This window comes from Heterobasidion irregulare (genome assembly GCF_000320585.1).
Source record: "Heterobasidion irregulare TC 32-1 unplaced genomic scaffold scaffold_01, whole genome shotgun sequence".
In the NCBI taxonomy this organism is placed as follows: domain Eukaryota; kingdom Fungi; phylum Basidiomycota; class Agaricomycetes; order Russulales; family Bondarzewiaceae; genus Heterobasidion; species Heterobasidion irregulare.
This window is the reverse complement of record NW_009258197.1, coordinates 645581-669268: the sequence shown is the minus strand read 5'-3', so window position 1 is coordinate 669268 and position 23688 is coordinate 645581. Positions and strand designations below refer to the sequence as shown.

The 23688-nt window shown below is 54.3% G+C and overlaps 9 protein-coding genes across 9 annotated transcripts; 3 read left to right on the top strand and 6 right to left on the bottom strand.

Moving 5' to 3' along the window:
• The first annotated feature begins 559 nt into the window (after nt 1-559).
• HETIRDRAFT_145121 (uncharacterized protein) lies at nt 560-2023 on the top strand. Its single transcript, XM_009542361.1, has one exon. The coding sequence runs from the start codon at nt 759-761 to the stop codon at nt 1794-1796; it is 1038 nt and encodes a 345-aa protein (XP_009540656.1). The 5' UTR covers nt 560-758; the 3' UTR covers nt 1797-2023.
• Nucleotides 2024-3779: 1756 nt separating this feature from the next.
• HETIRDRAFT_468278 (uncharacterized protein) lies at nt 3780-6430 on the top strand (the record flags this gene model as incomplete). The annotated part of the gene is made up of 11 exons (XM_009542360.1): nt 3780-3917; nt 3979-4154; nt 4214-4301; nt 4350-4462; nt 4513-4625; nt 4679-4858; nt 4911-5062; nt 5112-5318; nt 5389-5808; nt 5873-6004; nt 6058-6430. The coding sequence occupies 11 exons, from the start codon at nt 3780-3782 to the stop codon at nt 6367-6369; spliced, it is 2031 nt and encodes a 676-aa protein (XP_009540655.1). The 3' UTR covers nt 6370-6430.
• A 181-nt stretch (nt 6431-6611) lies between these two features.
• Nucleotides 6612-8312, bottom strand: HETIRDRAFT_468277 (uncharacterized protein). Its single transcript, XM_009542359.1, has 5 exons — nt 8268-8312; nt 8032-8205; nt 7779-7965; nt 7599-7718; nt 6612-7550 (listed from the first exon to the last, which is right to left on the bottom strand). Exons 1-5 carry the CDS (start codon nt 8306-8308, stop codon nt 6693-6695), a joined length of 1380 nt encoding a protein of 459 aa, XP_009540654.1. The 5' UTR covers nt 8309-8312; the 3' UTR covers nt 6612-6692.
• A 303-nt stretch (nt 8313-8615) lies between these two features.
• Nucleotides 8616-9021, bottom strand: HETIRDRAFT_306522 (uncharacterized protein; the record flags this gene model as incomplete). Its single annotated transcript, XM_009542358.1, has 2 exons — nt 8616-8874; nt 8936-9021. The coding sequence occupies 2 exons, from the start codon at nt 9019-9021 to the stop codon at nt 8616-8618; spliced, it is 345 nt and encodes a 114-aa protein (XP_009540653.1).
• Nucleotides 9022-9584: 563 nt separating this feature from the next.
• Nucleotides 9585-14495, top strand: HETIRDRAFT_442879 (uncharacterized protein; the record flags this gene model as incomplete). Its single annotated transcript, XM_009542357.1, has 6 exons — nt 9585-9738; nt 9853-10055; nt 10293-10383; nt 10434-10564; nt 10616-11258; nt 11310-14495. 6 exons carry the CDS (start codon nt 9585-9587, stop codon nt 14336-14338), a joined length of 4251 nt encoding a protein of 1416 aa, XP_009540652.1. The 3' UTR covers nt 14339-14495.
• HETIRDRAFT_437497 (uncharacterized protein) lies at nt 14450-15332 on the bottom strand. The gene is made up of 4 exons (XM_009542356.1): nt 15059-15332; nt 14930-14996; nt 14670-14856; nt 14450-14612 (listed from the first exon to the last, which is right to left on the bottom strand). The coding sequence occupies exons 1-4, from the start codon at nt 15316-15318 to the stop codon at nt 14590-14592; spliced, it is 537 nt and encodes a 178-aa protein (XP_009540651.1). The 5' UTR covers nt 15319-15332; the 3' UTR covers nt 14450-14589.
• A 2101-nt stretch (nt 15333-17433) lies between these two features.
• On the bottom strand, nt 17434-18186 carry HETIRDRAFT_447341 (uncharacterized protein; the record flags this gene model as incomplete). The annotated part of the gene is made up of 4 exons (XM_009542355.1): nt 17434-17450; nt 17511-17742; nt 17801-17867; nt 17921-18186. 4 exons carry the CDS (start codon nt 18184-18186, stop codon nt 17434-17436), a joined length of 582 nt encoding a protein of 193 aa, XP_009540650.1.
• A 316-nt stretch (nt 18187-18502) lies between these two features.
• Nucleotides 18503-19992, bottom strand: HETIRDRAFT_145117 (copper transporter). Its single transcript, XM_009542354.1, has 6 exons — nt 19761-19992; nt 19561-19677; nt 19466-19501; nt 19392-19407; nt 19262-19335; nt 18503-19209 (listed from the first exon to the last, which is right to left on the bottom strand). The coding sequence occupies exons 1-6, from the start codon at nt 19892-19894 to the stop codon at nt 18837-18839; spliced, it is 750 nt and encodes a 249-aa protein (XP_009540649.1). The 5' UTR covers nt 19895-19992; the 3' UTR covers nt 18503-18836.
• A 161-nt stretch (nt 19993-20153) lies between these two features.
• Nucleotides 20154-22868, bottom strand: HETIRDRAFT_431294 (uncharacterized protein). The gene is made up of 8 exons (XM_009542353.1): nt 22298-22868; nt 22071-22221; nt 21936-22021; nt 21827-21878; nt 21724-21777; nt 20742-21669; nt 20470-20680; nt 20154-20404 (listed from the first exon to the last, which is right to left on the bottom strand). Exons 1-8 carry the CDS (start codon nt 22777-22779, stop codon nt 20311-20313), a joined length of 2058 nt encoding a protein of 685 aa, XP_009540648.1. The 5' UTR covers nt 22780-22868; the 3' UTR covers nt 20154-20310.
• Between the last annotated feature and the right edge of the window lie 820 nt (nt 22869-23688).

The following is a 23688-nucleotide window of genomic DNA, read 5'->3' as shown; positions in this document are numbered from 1 at the left end:
TCCTCTATCCCTTCATCGACGACCCTCTCCCCTCCCACCCTCACCCTTCCCCTGTCCCCGTCCCCGGTCACCCCGCCCGCGCATCCGACTTTCCTACTCCGACCGTGCACAGGAAGCTGGACAGCCGCTCGCTCGTTCCAGACAAGTATGTCCAGGGCGCCGACGGCCTCTGGAGAAAGAGTTCAAGCTGGTCTTTGTACGGTTCTATGCTGTGTTCGGTGAGCGGCAGCGCATCCCACTTTTGTAGCATCCTGTTTACAACCCAGAGCGAACAGGTCCCGTGCGCCGACGCTTCAGAGAGCGCACTCCCAAACGACGTCAACGATCAGCTCAAGTCTGATACAAATCAAACCATCACTTCCACCGAACCCGCCACCACTTCCACCCTGGACACCTTCGATCTCGACGCCCTCCCCACCGGCTGGAAGCCAGCCAGTACCGAGCAGCGCGACCTTACGAGAGTCATCCTACCACTGTCGTTGATTCTCGCCCTTGCCATCATAGGTCTCATAGTCGCATGCGTGTTCTGGCGACGAAAGTCCAAGGTCTTTAAGGATGTCGAGAAGAGGTCGCGAAAGAAGCACCGAGGGGACGAGGATGCGTCAGATGACGAGGACTCCGAGAGCGTCCGACACGCGAAGGCGGCTCAAAAGAAGTGGACGAAAGCCGCAAACCGCTGGAGGGCGAATATCCGACACTCGGTACGTCGACGGCGTACGAATCGGGTGGTCTCAAACGTGTCAGGCTCTCAATCTGGTATGCCGAGTGAGACCTTGCGGGAAGACCCTGGGGAACACACCGTATCGCAAGGTTACAGTCGAGCTTCCTCTCCGACGCCCTCTCGACATTCACATCGTAGTGCCATCATCGATGCCTCGTCATCCCTCGCGCCTCCAACACCCACGCGGCCGTCAACCCCAGGTCCACCTACAGATGTCACAGATATCTCCACCCCGGCGCCGGCCGACCTTGATTCCCCTTCCCACCCACCGGCATATCGACCAAACTCCCCCGGCCCGCTACAGACGTCTATAAATATCTCTCGAAGCCGGGCTTCACCGTCATACTATGGCTCGTCTAGTGCTATCCCATCCTCCTCAAAATCACCGCCACCGCCACCGCCATCACCACCCTTACCCGATGTGGACGAAGCAGAGAGCGGGCTCACGCCTTCTACCCGCGTCGCTCATGTGGCAACTGATGATAAGGCGGTACTCGCTCGCATGGTTGCCATGGCCAGCGCCCCTCCCGTCGCTGTTGCAGAAAGCTCGCCGCACGTTTCACCGTCGGTCCCTACGCTAGAGGACTACGAGAATGCCCTGCTACCCGACGATCTTCCGCCCCTGTCACCTCCAGGCTCTCCGGAGCTGAGGCCGTCATACAGCCCGCCCCTCTCCGGGTTACCTTTGCCTCCCGCGAAAGGCAAATTGGCCGCACCTCACTACGATGACTATCCGTACAGTTTTGAACAGGACCTGGATATTGCCGGGGTCGAACCCGAGCCTGGTCCTTCTGCGCCCCCGTTCGAGGAGTCCCCGAGCATACCACCTTCTGTCCCCGACATTAGCCCGTCCGCTCCTCCGCTAGATGACGACGGCGAGGGCACTATCGAAACGTTAAATGCTAGCGCACCGCCGCTATGGGACGGTTATCCCGAGGATCCGTACACAGAGCATAGTCCACCGCCTGCCTCGATTTCAAGATCGGATCTTCCACACAGTGAAGTGCCATGCGACCCGTCTGAGCCGCTGGAGTCCGACGACGGGCCGGCAACGTCCCTTGTACATCCCCCATAGCCCGTCCCGCCCCCCTGTTCCTGTTCCTGTTCCATCTTACGCTCGTTCCCTCTGCTTTGGTTGTTTTCTAGTTTCATTCTGTAGCGGTGGCGTCGGGTTGGTGCGTGGACGATGGCGATGGCAGCATAGCATGGTGTGCGTTCATACAATATATAAGTAATTCGCATTCGCATACGGCAATTCAAGGTGTACTTTAGGCCGCTACAATACACAATGCTCGAGGACACTGCAGCTCTCGCTCGGCAGATCTTAATTTCTTCTCGGCCCATATGATGGCCCGGCTTGTGGCTTCTTGCAGGTTCTCGTGAGGTCGAGACGTGTGCTCCGAGTCCGAGTCTGTGTCCGTCCCCGCTTGTTTATCGGTGCCTTCGCGTCCGGACTTGGGTGTGAACGGACGGCGATCGTCGTGCGTAAAGTTTTGCCTTTCCGTGGGTCTGCTTCCAAACTGGGCATTGTCGCGCAAGGTTTTGCTTGCGAACTTGAAGGGTTGCCTAATGGGTATACCGTACTGCGAAGAAGTGGAATGCGGAGCGCCCTCGGGGCGCTCCCCAACCCCCAACCGGTGACTTGTGATTTCTTAGGCTGACTGACCGCGTTGAACAACATTCCTTTTGGTGCTGAGGTCACGGAGTCTGCGGATGATGGCGCCTCCCATGCGCAGTGGAATCGAGGTACGTGAAGCTGTTCTGCAGTAAGCGATGACCTGATTTCTTTGTTGCGAAACTCAGTCTGAGTGCACGAACCGCTGGACTGTCGTCATTCGAGCTACTCAAAATGCGATGTTCCCAGGCATTCTCACTGTTGACAGCGCACATGGTCTGCTTCTCTGTTATGCATGCCGCCACTAGGTATGTCACGATGAGTTGTTCATGTAAACCGCAATGCGGTTTCCATTCGGTGGGCGATTATCGATCGGTCTCCACTCGTCTCCGCAGGGGTCCACCATCAGCTGAGATGAAACTGCTAATGAAAAGTACGCACCGGCTCTCGTCTATCCTTATGGCAATTGGTAGCTCTGATACTGCTCAGGCTGTACGGGGCTTACCGTCTCTCTTTTGGCCGATGAGTCAGGGAGATTGTACATCTCTTCGTGGTCATCAGGCTGTACGCCCTCTCCGATGGTGTTGACGCGACTTTGCGTAGATGTCAGGTCAAACTTTGTGGGTTTCACCGAGCGGTTGACGGGCTTCATTTCTTAAGCGTCTTCGCGTATCTCCCCGGCAGATACTCGATCCGTTCGATTATAAGTTTGTGCAGGGTACTGCCGCTACCCCGATCTTACCAGGTGAGTCTAGACTCTAAAGTTGAGTCAAGTATTCCTAGTAGGCTACTAGCCTACTCGGTATCGATGCTTTACTGGTCAGCCCGAGATATTTGTTGTTACCGGTTGCTTTGAGGTCTTCAAGCTGAACACCTCCGTCGGCGAGCATTTTCAGGTCTGGACAGCTTTTTACTGCTGGGTCATAGCTTCATCGTGTTGGCGAACTACATCGAGCCCCAGGCGGTTGTCACGTTTAAAGTTGCTCCCCATGCGTAAGTACCGGTTTATCCCGGGTGAGAGCTCCATCTACGATTCTATGGTGAACAAAACTTGTGAATGCCTTGTGGTTCCGTCAAATGAGTCGAAGACTCACAAGTCCGTCCTAAGTCTTGCATCTCGTACATTTGCCCCTGAATACAAGGCGAAATCATTCCAGCCGCTCCATATCCTCGGATTGCCCCTATCAGAAGCGATGAGAACTTAAACTAATACACAAAGATACTACAAAGATCGGCCATCGGCCATCGTAAATTTATGGAAGAATTGCCGGAGGAAGATTGAATACTGAACACTGGACTTGCCATTTCGGGCAGCAGTGAGCGATCGGGGCACGTGGAACAAATTTCGTCGGAGGCGGATTGTGTTGGATCACGGTGCTCATCGACATCCCGCTCATCTCTACGGCTTGGTTACTCTTTCGATACCTTGTGTCATCTACGGTCATGGGCAAGTCACAAAAAAAACGCTCTATGCGTCGACACAACCCGATGCGCGTGCCCGACTCACATCTGCCGAAGGGCCTTGCATCTGCTTCCTCGTCTTCATCAAAGCAGGAGGCGATTCTGCCCATCATACAGAAGGTGTGATCGACGACCGTGTGTCGTCAGCTTCGATGCTAAACTCCTTTGTTGAATGGATCAGATGGGGAGCGCGGACGGTGCGGAGCGCAAATGGGCCTGTGTGGCCGTCTCGAATCTGATCTATAACGATCCGTCGACGCGAAGGCTGCTCCAGGGGAAGAACGTCGTAGGCGCACTGATCACTCGTCTTTCTGACGGAGAAGAGGAAGTGGTCGTAGAAGCTGCAGGGGCCTTACGGTGCGTTAGACTCGTGCTCTCCGTCTGCCAAAATGTGTTCTTACGCTACGCTTTGCTAGGAATCTATGTATCGATGGGGGCTACGACATCTGTGCTGAAATGTACAACAAAAATATCATTGCACCCCTGCAGACGTTTATACCCAAGGTCATCCTTTTGAACTCTGTGTATACACGGGAGCTAAACAATCCGCAGATCTCTACGACGCTGTCACAGTATCTGGAATCTCCCAAAACGGCACCGGAAAACGCTCAAAGCGTAGTCTATGAGTTTGCCGATAACGTTATCACTATCCTATGGTGTCTCTCGTGAGTCTCATGGTTGGCCTCACGGCTGCGTGGTAGCTAAGGATCCCTAGCGAGACATCCAACAAGGCGTTGAATGCGGTGAACCAGCTGAGCCTGGTCCCATTTTTGATGTCCTTCCTTGCTTATCGCGAAAAGCTGCCCTTGACCACGGTCACCTCTGCAGGTTTGTCCGGTTCTAGAATCGAGTGCCAGAGGCATGCTTATATCGGATCATAGCACAGTGTCTTTATGTTCTCACCGACGATAATATGCCTGCCATAAGCGAAGTCAGGGCAGACTCGAGCTATACGTCCTGCCTTCTCGAAATTGCCAGGTCACAGGGTAGTTTGATGAGCAGCAAAGGAAAAAATCCCATTCAGGACGAGCGAGCAATCACGCTGCCAGTGCTCACATGCGGTAGGCTTGAGGTATCCCATTACTTGCATACAGGCTGATGCCTTCTGCTTAGGAATTCTACGCAATGTATCGCCGTTACCCCCTCCATCGACCGCTCTGGTCGACTTTGATAGAGAAGTCCTGCTGCCCGTGATGATCTCAGTCATTTCATCCGTTTCCTTGCTAGAGGTATCGAACCTCGTACAAGAACTTCTTCGACGACAAGTATGTCCCCGTTCCGGATAAACCTGACCAGCACTAACGTATATTGCAGGCCACAGAGCCTCCGATTGAGAAGCTCAACATCAAACATGTTCCAAAGTCAGATCACAAATCTGAGACTGAGACTGAGTTGGAGCGCATAGAGGCGAAACTCAGGACTGTTCAGCTCTCTCTTGAAGTGCTCACCGGTGTATGTGCAACCCTGCCCGATCCTGACTTCTCACTCGGAGACGATGGGGATGAGGATGAGGATACAGGTGTGATCTGAATCATTTCTATCACTTGAAAGACTGTGTTGATCCCGAATAGGTGATGCAGCCATAGACGAGGGTGCCGACGAAGAAATGTCCCTCGATGACGCACATCCGACTGCAAATAGCACACTGTCGCCTAGCTCTTCCATCTTACCTGCCCTCATTCAACCCCTTCTTTCTTTGATACAACCCACCCCCCTCTCTTTTCCACCACCCAATGCATCATCGCCACATCCGCCTACGACATCTGCCCTCAGCGCGATTCATACAGCTGCCCTGGAATGTCTCAATAATGCATTCTTTTCCCTTGCCACAAATCCAACCCCGTCTATCGCTGCCGATGTAGACGCCGGCCGGCGGGTATGGGTCGAGCTTTGGCACGCGCTGGAAGCAACAGGCACGGGGGGCGGATTGGGACAGGAAAAGCGCAAGGAGATGTGGGAGATCGGTGTCGGGGTGCTGTGGGGCGTCAGCATCGTGTGGACCGCAAAAATCGTGCGTGATCGTATTTTCCGAGAGCCCAGGTATGTCAATTCATTTCCGTTCATTCTATGAATAGGTTCCGAACGAGAAGCATGTCAAAGCGCTCATGCAACTTTGCGACGCGATGCCTGATGAAGCGGTCCGCGTCAAGGCTATTGGCGCGCTTGGGAGCCTTGGACAATATCCAGGCTCGATCGACGCCAACCGAGTATGATCAATCTCTTCTCTTTAGAAGCTTCTACTGATCCGACCACCCCCTAGCTTATATCTGAATACTTATTGTCTATTCTCCCGACCACAACATCGCCGTCTCGCGTCGGAACTGAGGCGCTGCTCCAGGCTGTCTCGTCGCTCATCGACATATACTCTGACGAAGAGCAGCCTTATGACGTCAATTTCCAACAAGGCAAATATCTCGATGCTCTTACGAGTGCCGTCGAGGGCGTCCGCAAGGCGGTGAAGGGCATTGATCGGAAAAGGGAGGGAGGGCGTGATCTGCGTCGGCGGGGCGAGGGCCTCAGGGACAATCTAATAGAGTTCATCAAGTATCGGAGACAGTTAGGACTCGCCTGAGATGTTGGTCTCTCGGATTGCAGTGACTCGTTGATCAAATTAACCCTGATTTCTGGGAGTCTCTAATGATAGATGGCCCGGTGCACAGGTGGAACAAGTCGTGGGAATGAGTCGTAGGTAAGTTATGGTTCATCGGAGGTCTCCAGTGCCAAGGGGTCCGTGTCAATGTTCCATTCTCAGAGTGAGAACAACTCAATGAGTGTTTAATTAGAAGCCCTATGCAGGGAGATCCGATACTTCTTCTGATAAAAGAGTTCAGATGGTCGTACGACAATAACTGGATGGATCAAATGTCGATGGGACAAATATGTATCAGAGGACACTCAGCTCCCGCGGCTCGTGTCCTCGACCCCACCCTGTCCTGCAGTCGAGTCGATACCTCGACGGTATAGCTCTAGCTCCTCTATGACGTTCATGAGCGCATTGACTTCCCACCGCCCATAGACGAACCCGATATAAAGCATCGTAGTGCCCAGCCATGTCGAAAAGGCGGCGCCGAACGCAAAAATAGGCGCATAGGCTGTGTGCGGCAACCATGCCGCGCCAATCACAAATGCGACAACCAGCACGGCGCAGAGGACGAAAATAAGAAGCTCCTGCTGTGAGCGCGCCCGCGCATGGCGGTAGCACGTCGTAAGGGCTTGTAGGATCGCCGTCGCGGAGGCGTCGGAGAGATGTGTCGACGGTGTTGTCGGCGCGGTTGCTGAGACGGAGGATACGCTAGGCACGTCGGCGAGCGCGGACGGGTCGGAAGGGAGCGTATTTTCGTGCGCCTCGGGGTGCTGGATCAGAAGCGTCGCCTCGAGGCCGAAGTGGTCTGAATAGGAGAACGAGCGACCGGGCACGGTCTCCGTGAGCATGACCCGTGTGTTCGCGCAGACCAGCTTGCGATAGGACAGCGGGGACGAGAGCGGGTGATGGTGTGGGTCGCGGTAGAGCACATAGTCTAGGCGTTTGCCCTGCGCGGCCCGCGCGTATATGTCCAGAGGCTTGCCCGCCGAGTAGGAATTGATGGGCGAGTCTGCCGTGACGCCATGCACTTGGATGGCGTCGTAAGGCGATGGCGCTGACCTGGGTGACGATGTTGAGGGATGCGTGGCCACCCACGCGTCATGGAGGCCTGCATGGTCCCGGATGACAGTCATGGGCAATGTCGTGGGGATACTGTTGAAGTCGCCTGCCTGGACAAGCCGTGAGATGTCTCACGCGAGCGAGAGCGTCGAGCTTACCGAAATCACATAGCGACCTAATTCGGCGGACTGCTTCACCAGCTTAGCGAATTCCCATGCGTTCACTAAACGATGTGCTCTGTGGTGCTCAGGCCCCCCTTCGCCTCCCTTCGCAAACAGCTATGGCAATGACACGGCAGAAATTAATGCATAGGTTGTGTGGCAGCAATGCATACGTACATGTGTATTGAATATCTGGATCTGCCCGAGCACAGGGTGTGTGACTAGAACGCTCGCGGCTGCTTTACCTACAAACCAATCCCCACCAGCGACATCCATCGGGGAGCCATTCAAAGAGTACGGGTGTATCGTGGCAGCCACGATGGGGAAGCGCGTGAATATCGCCAACCCCGCACCCAGGGCCCCGCTGCATACACAAACCGTTCAGAAACAGACAGATACATGAGTATCACCCTTTGGTCTGCCTGCGCACCTATAGAAGAACTTGGAGTAGGGTAGACGCTTTATAACGCTGGAGCGTACTTTCTCGTAGTCTGAGTACACCCAGAGCTCCTGCAGAGCGATAATATCGTAGTCTGACCGGGCCAGGAAGCTTGTAATGGCCGTTATGCGTTCGGACCTGTTCTTGGAGACATACTTCAAGCCCCTGATCCCGTTTCGCCCTGCATCAGACTCAAATTCATGAATGTGCGTATAGATGCAACCTACCAGCAATTAAGAGTAAACACACGGAGCTGAGTGTCTGACATCGAGGTGACGGTGCTCTGTGCCGCGCCGCGGGCGTACTTCGTCTAAAATGGGACTGAACACGTGATGAACGCGTAGTAACCGAGCGCGTCGCAACTTGGCCGTAGGTCGCAAGCGCTTAATCGGCTATGGGATTCTTACAATCGCGCACTCAATTCCTTTGGTCTCGAATAGACGAATAGATGCAATAATCCAGAAAGATATTACAATTTCAAGCACTTCCAGCGATTTCCCTTTGTAGTCCACACTATGATCCCAGTTCTATATCTCTCTTTCAATCGATTAATCGTCTCTTACAGGACCAGAGTACTAAGACGCAAGTGAGCGAGCAGAACCAGCAAGAAAGGCAGGTGAGACACGACATACGTCCTTCTTCGTATCCAGCCCGTTCATGCCAGCCGCTGTCCTAGTACCTGCGACAATCGCGGACCAGTCAAGGACGGGGTACTGAGTAGTACCTGTGCGCGCCTGCGCGTTGTGGAGCGCGCGGGCGGTGAGTAGATTCCTGTGCGCTGCGTCTATGGTGGGCATCGGCGCATTATGTTCAGATGTAAGGCGGCGGATGTGTCTATGCAGGGAAAGCCAGTCGATGAGCGTTCCGCATTCACAGTTATAGGAAAGGTACTAACGAAGCGTCTTTGATGCCTCCGTCTATCGCAAAGCCTTTCGTGCCGTCGAATTTGTCATTGAGCATCTTGTCTCCGTAGTTGACCATCCTGTTAGCCTATTCAGCGGTCGCTCTTTCACAAGGCAGACAAGAGTCATACAGAGGTGCAGGGAACATGTCTGAGTGTCAATGTTCGTGAGTTTGAAACAGTGTAGCAGAAAGAGATCGAAAGGCACCTTTGACGTATTCGTACACGAGCTCCTGTCCAATCCCAGATTTCTCGCCCATGGTCATGGCCTCAGCCAGAACCTCCATGCACCCAAGGATGACCGAGTTGCCGATCAGCTTGAACGTAGGGGCTAGGCGTTTCGTGAAGAGACATGTGAGTACTTGTTGGTGTGAAGATGAAAGAGCTGCTCACCCTTCTCGAGATTCCCGCCGAGGTCATAGACTTTACGGCCGATGGCAGGGACGAGAAGATAAGCCACTTCCTTCTTGGAGCGATAATCGCCGCTCATAGCTATGAGGAGCTTTGCCGCGTCCGCCATCGCCGGTGGGCCAAACACGGGGGCGGTGACAAGGTGACAATGTGGTAGGCTAGAGATTATTATATCGAGTTCTCCTGGTGCGCAATGCATTAAAACTGGCATATTGAAAGTTTTTCAATAATTATGAACCTGCTATTGATGGATATACCTGCATATAAAACACGTCAGAGGGGATCAGCAGCTTCTCGAAGGTTACCGGACGAACTGTGCTCGTCTCGACAAATATCTTATTCCTTATGGAAGGAGATTTCTATGCAAAGAAGTTTCAGCGTCGATAGTAAGGATGTTTTGAGGGGATGGAGGAAAGCCTACGTGAAGGGCCTCTGAGAACTCCTCATAGATAGACTTGACCACCTCGTCGCTCGCCAACGATGTGATGATCACATCGCAGGTAGCGGCAACCTCTCCAGCGCTTTGTGCGATGCGGATCTTCGACGCTCCGACTTCTTTGACCAGGTTTTCGGATTTATCGTGGCTTCGATTCCAGACGAGAAGGGGTTGGGCATTCGGGGTGTGGGAGGCGTGATGATTGGCGAGATTCCGGGCCATGGGATAGCCCATGGCACCGAGACCTATCCAGCCGATCTGGATGGGGTGTGCGCCTGGGGTTGCTGGGCGCGAGAAGGGGACATCGTGGGGGTTGCGCGTGGGGATGGGGATGAACCTGTCGGCCATGGTGAGGGAAGACGGGTTGTGCTGAAGGAGGAGGGATGACGTCGGGCTAGACGGGGAGGGCACGTGACGGAGGCACGGGCGGAGAGAGCAACAGAAGAGGCGACGCCGGCGACGCTCTGGCTGTCTTGCAGGCCGTCTTCTATGGCCCACCCACAGGCCTACGCCGCGAACAAGGGTACACTCGCCCCTGGCCAAACTATTTCCGTTAACAAATACACCGTCCAGGTCGACCGCTATCTCAGCCAAGGTCAGTTGCTCTCAATGAACGTGGCTGTAGCCGTTGTCCATTCGTCACAGGTGGTTTCGCGCACGTCTATCTCGTCAGGACACCGACCCCCGTCTACAATACAACCCACCATGTTCTCAAGCGCATCGCAGTCCCAAACGAGAGCATGCTGTCCGAGGTGAAGAAGGAGGTGGACATCATGGTTCGCATCCCGTCACAATCTCGCCTTCTTCCTCTCATCTCCGAGCCATAGCGCATCTTGAAGGGCCACCCTAACATAGTTCACCTAATTGATGCCGCCTGGCACAGGATGTCAAATGGCATGTATGAGGTATTTATTCTTATGGAGTTCTGTGCAGGTGCGTGCCGTCGACGTCCGATGCTTGTCGCCTCTCATCGTACAGCAGGCGGCGGGATCATCGACATGATGAACAGACGTCTGCGCGAACGTCTCACAGAGGCAGAAATAATGCAGATCTTTGTCGATGTCTGCGAGGGCGTCGCGGCAATGCACAATCTCCGCCCAGCTCTTCTCCATCGCGACCTCAAGGTCGAGAACATCCTCCAATCCTCAGCGACTTCATACAAGCTCTGCGATTTTGGATCCGCGACCCCCGTTGCACCTCGGCCGCCCTCGAACACACAAGAAATTCGTGCTTTGGAGGCTGACCTGAATCGACATACGACACTGCAGTATCGTGCCCCTGAAATGGTCGATCCTTACTTGAGACGTCCGGTCGACGAGAAGTCAGATGTCTGGGCACTTGGGGTATTGTTGTATAAGCTCTGCTATTATACAACTCCTTTTGAGGAACACGGTCCTCTCGCCATCCTCAATGTCCAGTACAAGATCCCTCCTTATCCAGTATATTCGGCTCAAATGAATGCTCTGATTGGTCAGTGAAGACTGTTTGCTTGAGTTTCCACAATCTTGATGATGTTTTCAGGTTCCATGCTACGCGAGCATGGAGCCCAGCGTCCGACGGTCTTTGAAGTCCTCAATAATGTGCATCGTCTACGTGGAACGAAATCCCGATTCGTTTATGCCATCCCTTCACGAGAACCGTTTGCTCAACGCCATGCCGAGCTTCCTCCACCAAATCCTTTGGACGACCTCGTCTCGTACCGATCGTCGTCGTCCACATCTATTCCCCATGCCCAAGCTTCGACGTCTCCCGCCAAGAACGCGGGCGTTCAAGCGCGCGAGAAAGTCCTTGAGGCCATCGCTCCAATGCGCCGTGGTCGTCCAGCGCCACTCCAAACGACTCAACGACCCACCAGCCCTTACAAGGCGCAGGAAAAGGAAAATAACAAGCAATCAAATGCTGAGCTCGATATGGACTTTGCGGTCGAGGAAGAGGCTTCTTGGAAAGCAATGAAGCATGGTCGTGGTGCAGTACGCGGTCACCGGTCAGGATTGACTAGTCCAGAAGCCTGGAAGGTGAGGAACCCTCCACTTGACGATGCATGGGACCTGGGGCGAGATAGGGACAAGGAGAAGGATAGAAACAGGAGAAAGACCTATCAGGGCGAGCTCGCGGGCTTCGGTGACTCGTTCGATGGCATGCTCGGCTCTTCCTCATCTGCGGCTGCCGCATCAGCTTTGTTGATGCCAGACCGGTCGGGCTCTAAGGCTGTCTCGATACCATCTCAACAGCCTTCAAGCACTGCCGGTCGATATGCTCCACCAAAAGCAAAGGATGCCTTCGATGGTCTCGGATTCTCCCCATCAGACAAGGCACCACCGCCCACACTTGCTGAAGCCTGGAAAGCCAAGTCTGATTACTCCTCCAATCTCAGCGTTCCTGCTCCAGCGTCCCGTCCTCCCAGCGCCCTCGCGCCCCGTCCATCTCCCTCCCCTCATCCACCCTCCCACGTGCCCTCGCCTATACCTTCACCCAATCTTGCCGCCGAAGACCGATTCCCCTCGCTGGAGGATCTGGATCGCGCCTTGCTCTCTTCAGGTTCTATCGCACTCCCTCTTCACTCCAAATCTCAACCTCCTCTCCAAGCCACGCCAATACACAAGCCTCCACCACTCGCATCAACTGCGACAGCTGGTCAGACGTCATCGCCGAGGAACAACTTCACCGGAGGGTTGAAACCCCCAGGCGCGATCAGCAACACTCTTAGTCTTGCTCTGGGCGGGAGCAAATATGGCTATGATGGCGTGCGCTCGGAGCACGTCACAGGTGCTGCCATGCGCGAGTCTCGTGAGGCGCGCAAACCCACCGTTGGGAGAGAGAGCCCGAAGCCTGTCCAAGCAACGCATGTGCGCCCTCAGGTCACACGCAAACACCGCAGCGCTGCCTCCGTCAGAGAGCCTTCGAGTACCGCCGCCACTGCCCCAGTACCTGAAGTTCCCCCTACTACTGCACAGATCCTCAGGCGGACAGAGCCTCAGGACTGGCTCACCGGTAGTGACGACGAGGTTCATCAGCAGCCGCCCGGCACGCCTGTCCTGCGGGACTCACCCAGCAAACGCGCATCGGTCATCGAGCGCGATCCCGTGGTGCAGAGCCCGCAGGAGGCAGTCGCTGACAAGTACCCATCGCCGAAACGACAACCCAGTCCGCCGACCACACCCAGCCCGTCGCCTTTGAGGGCGAACACGCGCCGGATGACGACGAGCAATAGTCGTTTGCCGCAGAAGTCTAAACCAAAGCCGCTAGATGGTCTCGATGTTGCGTCCTCCACAAGGGAGATTCTGAACAAGGGCGAAGCGTTGACCGAGAACTGGTCCCCTGTAGCCCCTGCGCGGCCCTCGATGCGCAGGGATAACTCATCTAGCAGTGGAGGCAGTGAAGGTCCGGAGGACGTGAATGGGTTTGTACCCGGTGATCACACCAAGAAGGCGTTTGAGTTGAAGGAGAAGGTCGGTGAAACCAGGCGGAGGGGCAAGGGGCGACAGAGTTCGGTGCACGATCTGGTAGATCTGTGGGGCGGAGGAGCTAGCGTGGAGAAGGCCGCATCCGGGCTCGTCAACGAGCTGAGCACGGACTCGCATCAGAAACCTCAAGACGTCAAAAGACCAACGCCACTGCCAGCCACTGCCGCGCTTGTGTCGCATCCGCGCTCAGTGTCTCCCTCTCCGCTTCTTTCACCCCTAGCCCCAGCAGAGCCGGTGACAAGAGCTTATTCGCCCGGGCGTACATCCCCACAGCATCGGAAACAAACTACAAACACCGTAGAATATTCCAGTCCTCCGACTCCGGTCAGCCCTGTGCCATCTGGTCGATCTCGTCATCAGTCTTTGTTCCTATCCCCCGGCGTGGCTCCTAAGGTCCCTCCACAAACTCACGTCGAGAAGGTCATGGCTCCATCGACGCTCGCCCTTCCTCCTGACCCAAGAGCCCGCAGAAACGTCCGACGTACATCGATATCTGACATGGTGCAGAAGTATGAGGCTATGGGTGGGAAGCCGATTGTCGTCCCTAGTACTCCGACGAAACCATCTCACATGAAGGTTGCATCCCATGGCACAGCATCTCCCATGTCAACTGGAAATGGAACCACCTCGCCTAGCCGACCTCGACACAACTTTGGGCCCGGGCTCCTGCAGGGCAATCCAGATGATGGGCCGTGGGAGAGCGACCCACCAAAACCACGGACGTCGCCTACCGCGTCGCGCATTATGCCTGTTGGATTACCTGGTATGGCATCAGACAGGAAGCCGTCAGAGATGCCTTCTGGTCGTCGGTCGCCGTTCAAGCCCGTGTCGACGGGTGGGCAAGCGACCCCAACCAAGACGCCACTGAAGACGCCTGTGAGGCCCATCCCTGTGCGGACGGCTAGTCCTGCTCCAGCTGCGAACACAGGCGAGGAGCCGCCTAGGTCCGCGTCGCCTGATAAGCCCTATCAAGGCGTGGGGAGACTGATAGATCAGTGGCAGAAGAAGGCGAGCGAGCCAGAGGGGGATAAGAAGGCAGGGTTTGCAGGACGGAGAGCGGGCGTTGTGGCCGGAAGGGGCCGTTAGGAGTTCCATCTGGAAGGGCTTTTCTCTTTCTGCATATAGTCTCGAGTGGTGTGCGCTTCCAACATCGCAATTGACCTCACAGCATTCATAACATATACCCTTCCTACATCGTCGTCACACAACAGTCGTAGATAACATTATACAAAGCTTGAACCTGATTTACACGTAGCTGGACTATATGTACAAAATCCAAAAATGTCCGGAGGGAGGTATTATATTGCAATTCCAATCTAGTAAACCGCCGAGTGTTCTCACGCAGCTGCTGCGACAGCAGCTAGAGTCCATGACCTGTTAGCGAGAAATGGCACCAGTCGTTATGGATCCTTCATACCTGCACTCTGCTTTCTGTCTGTTCTCTTCTTCTCCACGAAGATGAACGTGGCCACTATCATGTCCCGCATATGCATGCCTTGGGGGTGTATTCGGAGATATGGTTTGTGTCCTCGGAAACCGAAGAATCCTAGCGATCGTCCATGGTATTCGGCGATTATGGTTTTGCTTCCATCATTCAATCGAAGCTGGGTCAGAGGTCATAAGTCGCATTCCATTGACATATCCATAAACTTATGTAGTTTCGAAGACGCGACATACCGACGGTGCATGTGATCCCGACTTCCACTTGTATGAACGCCCGTCGGCGCCTTGAAAAATATGTTCTCTGCGTTCCGCGACTCGATCATGAGTAACTCTACAGGTGGCGAGCCGAAGAAGGCAGCTCACCTTCCGCCTTTCCGCCGTTTCAAGAACACTTTGGCGACCATCGGGTGCCCGTCGAATTCGAATCTTGTCTTGCTGAATCGATGCCATTCAATGCGCGCCATGACCTGGCAGTCGCCTACACGGCCACGGCCTCCAGATCTCGTCACAGTGGTCACTTTGTTAAATAACGCGAACGGTGTGTCGATACGATAGATGGTTCGCTTGTCATCGTCCCTGAGAATCGCATTGAGTGGGTTGCTCTTGCTGAAGAAAATATCCATGCCGGGTGCGTTCCTGATGATAATGCAGATCGATTGCCATCCAGACATATATATATATGGACCTGACGCAGAGGCTGTGCACGTCAGTACCAGTTCATATGCTCCCGCATTGAGAAGGGACATTGGAAACAGGTTTATCACGAGGGCGAAGGCGCGTTGATGAGGACCTGCGCATACTACACAGCATCCTCGATCAGACATGATATATGCTGCGGACGACCGGAATGGCGGCTGTATATAGACATTTATGTGATGGCAATGCCAAACAGGATAGTTTGTTCGAGCAGGCCGGATCATTGAGAAAGTAGTTCCATGTTGTGCCGTCGTATTAAATACAAGTCCTGCCTGGAGAGGAGAAGGTGGTTGATTGTTGTCTCTCGTATTGAACGAGGGACCAAAGGAGACCGAAAAGTATTAACAGAGAGATGTCGCTGTAGTAAAGTTATGCGATGTCGGCCGGAAATTAAGGAAAACTTGTATGCCCCTCACCTGCAAGGGCGCACGCCATCGACGCGTTCGCCATCGACGAGTTCACCATCGACGAGTTCACCCTCGCCGCGTTCACCCTCGACGTGTTCGCCCTCGACGTGTTTGCCATCGAAGTGTACGCCATGAACGCGTTCGTGTCATTGCGCTGTGTTTTGGCGTCCAATCTCTTTTCCTCCACGAGAATAAAGGTAGCCACTATCAAGTCCAGCATGTGCATGCCCTGTGGGGATACTCGAAGGTACGGATCGTGAGCTGAGTTCAAGAATCCCAATGATCGTCGATGGTATTCAGCGATCACGGTCTCGCTCCCATCGTTCACTCTAAGCTAATCGCGAGGAGATGAATATCTTTCCGAGACGTTCACATCCATTGATAGCACGTACCGACGGCGCTTTGGAGCCCCGATTCCATTTGTATGGGCGCCCGTCGAGGCCTTTGAAGTGATGCTGACTATATGATCTGTGTCTCGCCGTCATTGATAGTGTTCGCCGTATATGTGGAGCACCTTACCTTCCTCCGCTATACTTTTGTAGAAACAGTTTGGTGATGTACCACTGCCCCTCAAATTCAAACTCGGCGTCGCTGAAGACGTGCCACTCAATTCGTGCCACTACACGGCCACGATCCATACGGCCTGCGTCGTCATATGCGTATTTCGTCAAAGTCGTCACCTTGTTCGCGAACGCGAATGGTGTTTCAACAGAATAGAGTGTTCGCTTGGCATCGTCCCTGAGAATCATATTGAATGGGTTGCTCTTGTTGAAGAAGATGTCCATGGCGGGTGTGTTCCTGAGAATAACGAAAGCAGCTGATGGCTATTGTTGCGCCCAATATATACCTGCTGCGGAGGCGTCAATATTGAGTTCAGAGGAGACATTCATTGAGAACATATCACGGGAACGAACGGTGCTCAGCGCCAACCTTGAATGTTTACGAGGCCATCAAAACAGTGAAAGTATACAAGCTTTACGAGCGCCTCGGACGCTTGAGGGGTTTCGGAGGCAGAAAAACGGCTGGTGGAGAGCGGGGAGAAGGATTCTGGAGGACGGGATCATGATACATGTTTGATTTCACGTTCGACACACTACCGTTGCTTGCTTCATGAGTGTATCTGGTCCAATGACACAAGATACGAGGCAGGCCCGCGGATGTTCTGTAAAAGCCAAAGCACGGTCTTTGGCGATGATGACGTCGAATTCAAAGGAGCAGCGAGGTCGCGCAGTGGTCGCGCTGGTCTCTTGAGAAAATGTCCATGCCGGGATGTGTTCCTGATGATATTGCTGATCGATTGCCATCCAGACTTATATGGGCCTGACTTTGAGGCTATGCACGTCAGTACCAGTTCATGTGTCCGCATTGAGAAGGGACATTGGAAACAGGCTTATTACGAGGGCGAAGGGGCGTTGATAAGGGCCTGCGCATACTACACAGCATCCTCAATCAGACACGAGATACGCTGACTCACATATGACCAAAAGGACAGCTAGTATATAGACTTTATTGTGAGTAGACCGGATCGTTGAGAAATCGTACCAGGTCGTGTTGTCATATTAGATACAAGTACTGCCTGGAGAGCAGTTTGCTGTCTCCCGAAATGAACGAAGCACCGAAGGAGACCGAAAGGCATCAAAAGGTTGATGCCACTGTAGTAGTGAAGTCATGCGATGTCAACAAGAAACCGAGTAAAATTCGTATCCCCTCACCTGCACCCGCCGTCATCGACGCGCTCGCCATGGATGTGTTTGCGTTATTGCGCCGTCTTTGGGCATCCAATCTCTTTTTCTCCACAAAGATAAAGGTAGCCACTATCAAGTCCAGCATGTGCATGCCCTGTGGGGATACTCGAAGGTAGGGATCGTGAGCTGAGTTCAAGAATCCCAATGATCGTCGATGGTATTCAGCGATCACGGTCTCGCTCCCATCGTTCACTCTAAGCTAATCGCGAGGAGATGAATATCTTTCCGAGACGTTCACATCCATTTATAACACATACCGACGGCGCTTTGGAGCCCCACTTCCATTTGTATGGGCGCCCGTCGAGACCTTGGAAGTGATGCTGCCTATATGAAATGTCGTCATTGGTGGTGTTCGCCGTATATACGGAGCATCTTACCTTCCTCTGCTATGCTTTTGCAGAAACGCCTTGGCGGTGTACAACTGCCCCTCAAATTCGAATCTGGTGTCGCTGAAGACGTGCCATTCAAATCGTGCCACTACACGGCCATGATCCATACGGCCTGCGTTGTCATATGCATATTTCGTCAGAGTCGTCACCTTGTCAACAAACGCGAATGGTGTATCAACAAGATAGAGGGTTCGCTTGCGCTCGTCTCTGAGAAGGGCATTGAGTGGGTCACCGTTATTGAAGTAAAGGTCCATGGCGGGAGTGTTCCTGAGGATAACGAGAGTAGCTGATTGCCATTCTTGCCCAATATATATACCAGCTGCAGAGGCTGTGCACGTCAATATTGAGTTCAGGAGCGGTCTTCAATGTGCACGAGGCCATCAAAACGTGATATAAGGAGAAGGATTCTGGAGAACAGCTGGTTCGCGCTTCTCTCTTGAGCAAACTCGATACTCACGATATGGTCCTGTGAAGAGACAAAGACTTGTAGATTGATGATACATATGCTCACCTTCAGCAATGAAAATAGGCCGAAATGCATCAACCTTGGGTCGCAGCCTTCCACCCGCTGAGTATCAAACAGCTAGTATTTCCAAGGTGACTAGTACGGAGCCGGCCTATATGGTGTGTCCGAGGCGAGATAATCAACAGGCTGGGTTAGATGCTAAAGAGCGAGCGACAGCGGGGTGGTTCGAGAGACAAAGATGCGTGAGAAAACAGACATGGATGGACACGCAATGCACATAGTGTAGAGAAAGATGTTCTCTCAAAGAAGCAAGTATATGCACATATGTGCGGGGTAGGTCGAGAAGCGCGTTAGGTCTACAAGGACGATGAAGTGCGAGGAGTGATGATAAAAAGGGCGAACCAGCAGGAAAAGCCGCGATGGTACGTTGCATCGACCCTACCCCTGCTCGTCTTCACTCTCTCCATCTTCGATCCTGAAGAGCATCTGCTGCGAGGCGGTGCGTGTATGCGAGCTGGATGACCCGCGGAGCAGCTCCCTTGCAACCGCGCGCCCCTTTCCGAGCTCCCAGGCGTTGTCGTCTTCGGCGGCGGTGTTGGACTTGACACGGTCCGTGTCGCCGTGAATGCCCATCTCGACGGCCATAGCATCGGCACGGGAGATGTTGGAGTAATTCGGGTGGATGAAGATGTCCGAGGGTTTTGACTTTGATTTTGCGCGCGGACGAATGGTAGGCGGTGATCGGGGTTTGTCAAAGGAGCTCACGGGTGAACGCGAGTAAAAGGGATCGCTATCGATTGGACGGTATGTGCTGGCAAGGATGATAAATGGAGCGAATGTCAGAGGGAGAGGGTATGACACACTCTCTGCCAGAGGTAGGGGGTTGGGGCTGCTCGAGGTACTCGATAACAAATTGGCCAAGGGAAAGTGAGGTGACCTAAGGAGATGCATATATGCGCCCGCATTCCACACACATGTCCAAAACATGCTCACCATCAAGAGTATCAAGCTACCGGACGCATTCTGTCAAGCTGGTTGTGAACGCGATGGAGACGGCGACCACTCACCCGACATGAAATGTCATTGAGATCAGCATATAAAGGCTGTCGCGCAGCGCGGTGAACATCCGCCATAGTATGTGATGCAGAAAACCACGACGTACAGTCTCAGCAGCGTCACGACCCAATACAGCCCAGTCCTCCACAACGCGTTCTGCAAGCGTGAACGGCCCACTGACCGGCACGGAGTCCAGTGCCTGGCGATGGTCAACGTCAGGAACCTGGGCATGCGTCATATCGACCCCACGAGATAAATATTCAGTAAGTTGGAGGACCGGGATGCCCAAGGATCGGGGCACCTCACCGTTCAAGAAGGCATATGACGACGGTGATAACGGAACCCAGGAAGAAACTGGAGAATGACTTGAGGCGCAATTCTGTGAAGAGGACATGTTCGCCGATGAAAGAGAAGTGAAGACTGTCTTGCCAGCCGTCCATCGCGGGGGTAAGAGAGAGTATACGGGTACGTTTGAAGTGAAGGAGAGACAGGAATTGATGCTCGCAGTCGAGCCTGGGATTGCGCGCTCGCGCTTGATATGGAAAAGAAAGAGAGGACTTGTAGGAATAAGTTGGGGGTCACACCATGAAATACATGAAATATGAAAGAACTGTCGTTCTTCGCATCCTCGGATTCGAATCGGTTGCTGGGGCGCGACCATGGGTCTAGATTTAATTTTGCTGCCGCTCATCATGATGACCCAAAAAATCCGAGGCATATTATGAGTACAAGTAATCAAGAATACACTGAGGGATGCAGATAAATATGTGGTGAGTACAGCAGACAAGGAGGCCGCAATGTCCAAGTGAATACAAAGCAACCGAAACAACAATACCACCACGATGTATGTTGATTTCTAGAGCTTCTGCTTCTTTTTTCCCTTTTGAGCTGTATCCGCATCGAAAGCCTTCCTCTCTCTCCACTCACAGCCATCCATGTACTCGCACGTGCTGCGATAGTGCCAGACGTCAGCACCCGTGCCGGCAGAGGTGGGGGTAAAACGGGAAGTACTCACTAGCAGCGGGACGTCTGCTTGATCTCTACACCCTTCGGCGCGCGTGTGCCATGCCAAAACTTCAGGATGCTCGTCAGATGAGCGTCGAGGAGCTGGTCGTCCATATTGAAAATCTTCTCTCCGATGAATCTAGGCCCCCTCTCCTGCGACGAGGATCCGCCTGCCTCATTCGGAGGCGTCACGGTAGGGGTCGGGACTGTGGATTCTACGTCTGGGAAAACCGCCGCGATAATCAGTGATAGCAGCGAGCATCGATACAGAAGGCACGGTACCTCCTACCGTACACATCGTACCTTCGCACGGAACGTCGCCGCTCACAACCACCATGCTTGGCTCCGCCGCCTCAGCATAGCATGACTTCTGTATATCGCCTGCGACAACATCTCCATTCTCTTGGAGATCTAGAGCGGCTTCCACCACGTTCTCGAGGCGATCAGCACTTTCCACTCCTGTCTCTAAAGCTGCGACATCCGTCAGCTGCTCCTGCCCCGTTTCCACGACTGGAAAGTCCGCCACGAGCACATCTGTGTGATCCATGTACTCCTGTTTCAGGCTCTCCAAGATGGCCCGTTCGAGATCGAGCGCCTCTTGCTCGGAAATATCCTCGCCGTTCTTGCTCTCGCTCTTCCCATTCGGCGGCTTTTCCGGCGATACTTTACGGTTCTGCTGAGCAAGGTACACGATCTCGAGCCGCGGCGAGACCCCATCGACGTTCATGGCGCTCACGCTCGCTTGCCAGGACCGGGCAAGGTCATCGAGACAGCGCATCGGCGTGGCGACGAGCCCGGCTTGTGCTAGGAACGTGTCGGACAGCTGAACCGTCGGCGAGACGTCGGGACAACGCTGCCAAAATGCAGCGAATGGGAAGTCGGGCGAGAGGAGGTTCGTGAGGAGGCGATGGTAGAGCATCAGCTGGAGGCGGGAGGAGAGTGAATCATCATCTGATGGGAGGTTTCTCGTACGCCGCGTCTTGGTGTCAAGGAGGTGGAAGCGGTGGGTGCGATGGGGCGAAGGTGAAGAGTGAGATGTCAATGGAGCGTGAGCGTCATCTGATACGGCGGGAGGTTGAGGTGGGAAAAGTGGTGGCGACCATGATTTTTTTCGGTCCCTTGACGTGTTTTGAGTCGGTGAAGGAGGTCGTTTACGCGAAGGGCTGCTTTTTGAGTCGGCCTCGGAAATAGGCTTCCATCGAATTTCGTCCTGTCAAAATGATAAATCGTTGCCACACACGGTATTATATATTCTCTGCCTTACGACGATCCCGACGACAAGCTCGTTGTGTGTTATCCCAAAGACCGGAATTTCGCGCTGCAGCACAGGTTGTCAAATGATTTGATGAGGACTGCGGCCCACTTACGGTATAACCAAACTCCAAGATGCTGTCCAGACTCGCGAGCATATTGACTAGTCTACGACGCGAATCAAAACGAGGATCTCACGGGGCGTATATAAAAGTTCAGACACACCGCAATGCCCAGCGCTCCGTGTTGGTGGACGCCTTGATCTCGACTTCGACCGGCTTGACCATCTTTTCGAGATTCTTGTGGATTTTCTGTGCGGTGCTCAGAACGGCCCGCGCGAGGCAAAACAAAACCACGTACTCTTCCGCGCTGTGTGATCTTGTCGTTGGAAGCAGCAACTTCCTTTGCGACGACGATCGTCTTTCCTTCGCGCGTGACGACGGTCGACGGTCGGCGATCCAAATCGCGTGCTCGGGACTGCCTCAGGCCGTAATCGTACTGCACCTCACACCTTACCAAAACGCGTATTAATAGCGAGAAACAGAGGTTTCGGTGTCGGCGACACCAAGCAGGATAACGGTGCATACCAGACGGGTGCCACTAGGTCCGACACGCTGAAGATGCCCTTCCAGCGACGATGGCGGTCGAATGGGCTCCGTTGAGACCACTCGACCTGCGGTCCCCGCGCCTTGCCGCCGTCGCGGCGCCCCGATGCATAACCACCCTTGAGGGGAGAGTCAGAGGCAAAGTCAGCATCGTCCTCGAGCTCTACAGCGATGCGGGGTCCACCAGATGCACCATCGCCGCGACCCAGGCAGGCAAGTGCGAGAGCCAGTGTGGCTGTTTGCTGGGGCGTGGAGGCGTCGAGGGCGGCGAGGTCGGCGGCGGTGAGTTCCACGAGGGCGTATGCATCGTACGAATCGGGGCTGGACGCACGGCGGGAGCGCGCTGAGAGGGGGACGTGGTGGAGGGGCGTCGTGGGTGCGCGGTCGTCGATGGAGGCGAGCTCGTCGGCGGTGAACTCGGATAGATTGTATGCGTCGTACTCGTCAGGGCTTTGGGGGTCCATAGCGAGGAGGGGTGATGTCTGTACATCCAGCGGCAGAGATTCTTTTTAGGCTCGTCGTGTCGGACGGTTTGTCGGACGCGAGAGTTGAGAGGAGCACGTGCGGACGCGTACGATGCTTTGCTTGGGTCATCCCATTGTGCCTTCTGCCTGCTGCAGATATGGAAACTTCCTTTGACGTTGCCCTTGTTCATAGTCGTTTCTCTGTTGGTTCTCTCCCAGGGAGGTCTTATACACAAAATGACCATCTTCTGTGTAAGGTCAGCCACGGAGACTAGGGAGATCTCAAGTCGCCACGCGACGCTCTCGAATTCAGCAGAACATCTGTGTACGTACCACAAGCTGTTCTGACATAAATCGCTCCGTACAGGAACTGGCATCTCCTCGACCATTTCATTTGAGCACGCCGATAGCACGCTCCGTCCCATCTCTCTTTTCTCAATCAGCGCTTTCCCATGCACGCACCCAACCACGTCTCACACTTTGGCAGCCTAGGCCCTCGCGCCCCTCCCCAAACCGCCTCCGCTCTCATGTTCCCACTGCAGAATCCAAATAGGGCTACTGGGCATCCAAGCCTCTCGCGCGCAGAGTGCCGTAATACTCATGGCTGCGGGCGGGCACACTGGGTCCGGTCGCACCATGGGAGAATCGCGCTCCTTCCGGCGCGGTTCTCGCACCCGCGCTGTGGTAGAGGCACGGCCCGCGCGTCGTTCGGGACCTATGATGCTGCTGGCTTGCGGGCGGCGCGCGGGTGGTCTTAGTACGCCGACCAGATTTAAACCGGGCGTGGCTGCCTCGCCGTCCTCGACGCATCCGTGCCCCCATCTCCCCCTCACCATTTCATCCCACCGCACCAAGGAGCGATCGAGCCGATTCTCCCCGACTGACTTTTGAGCGTCTCTCCACCCAACA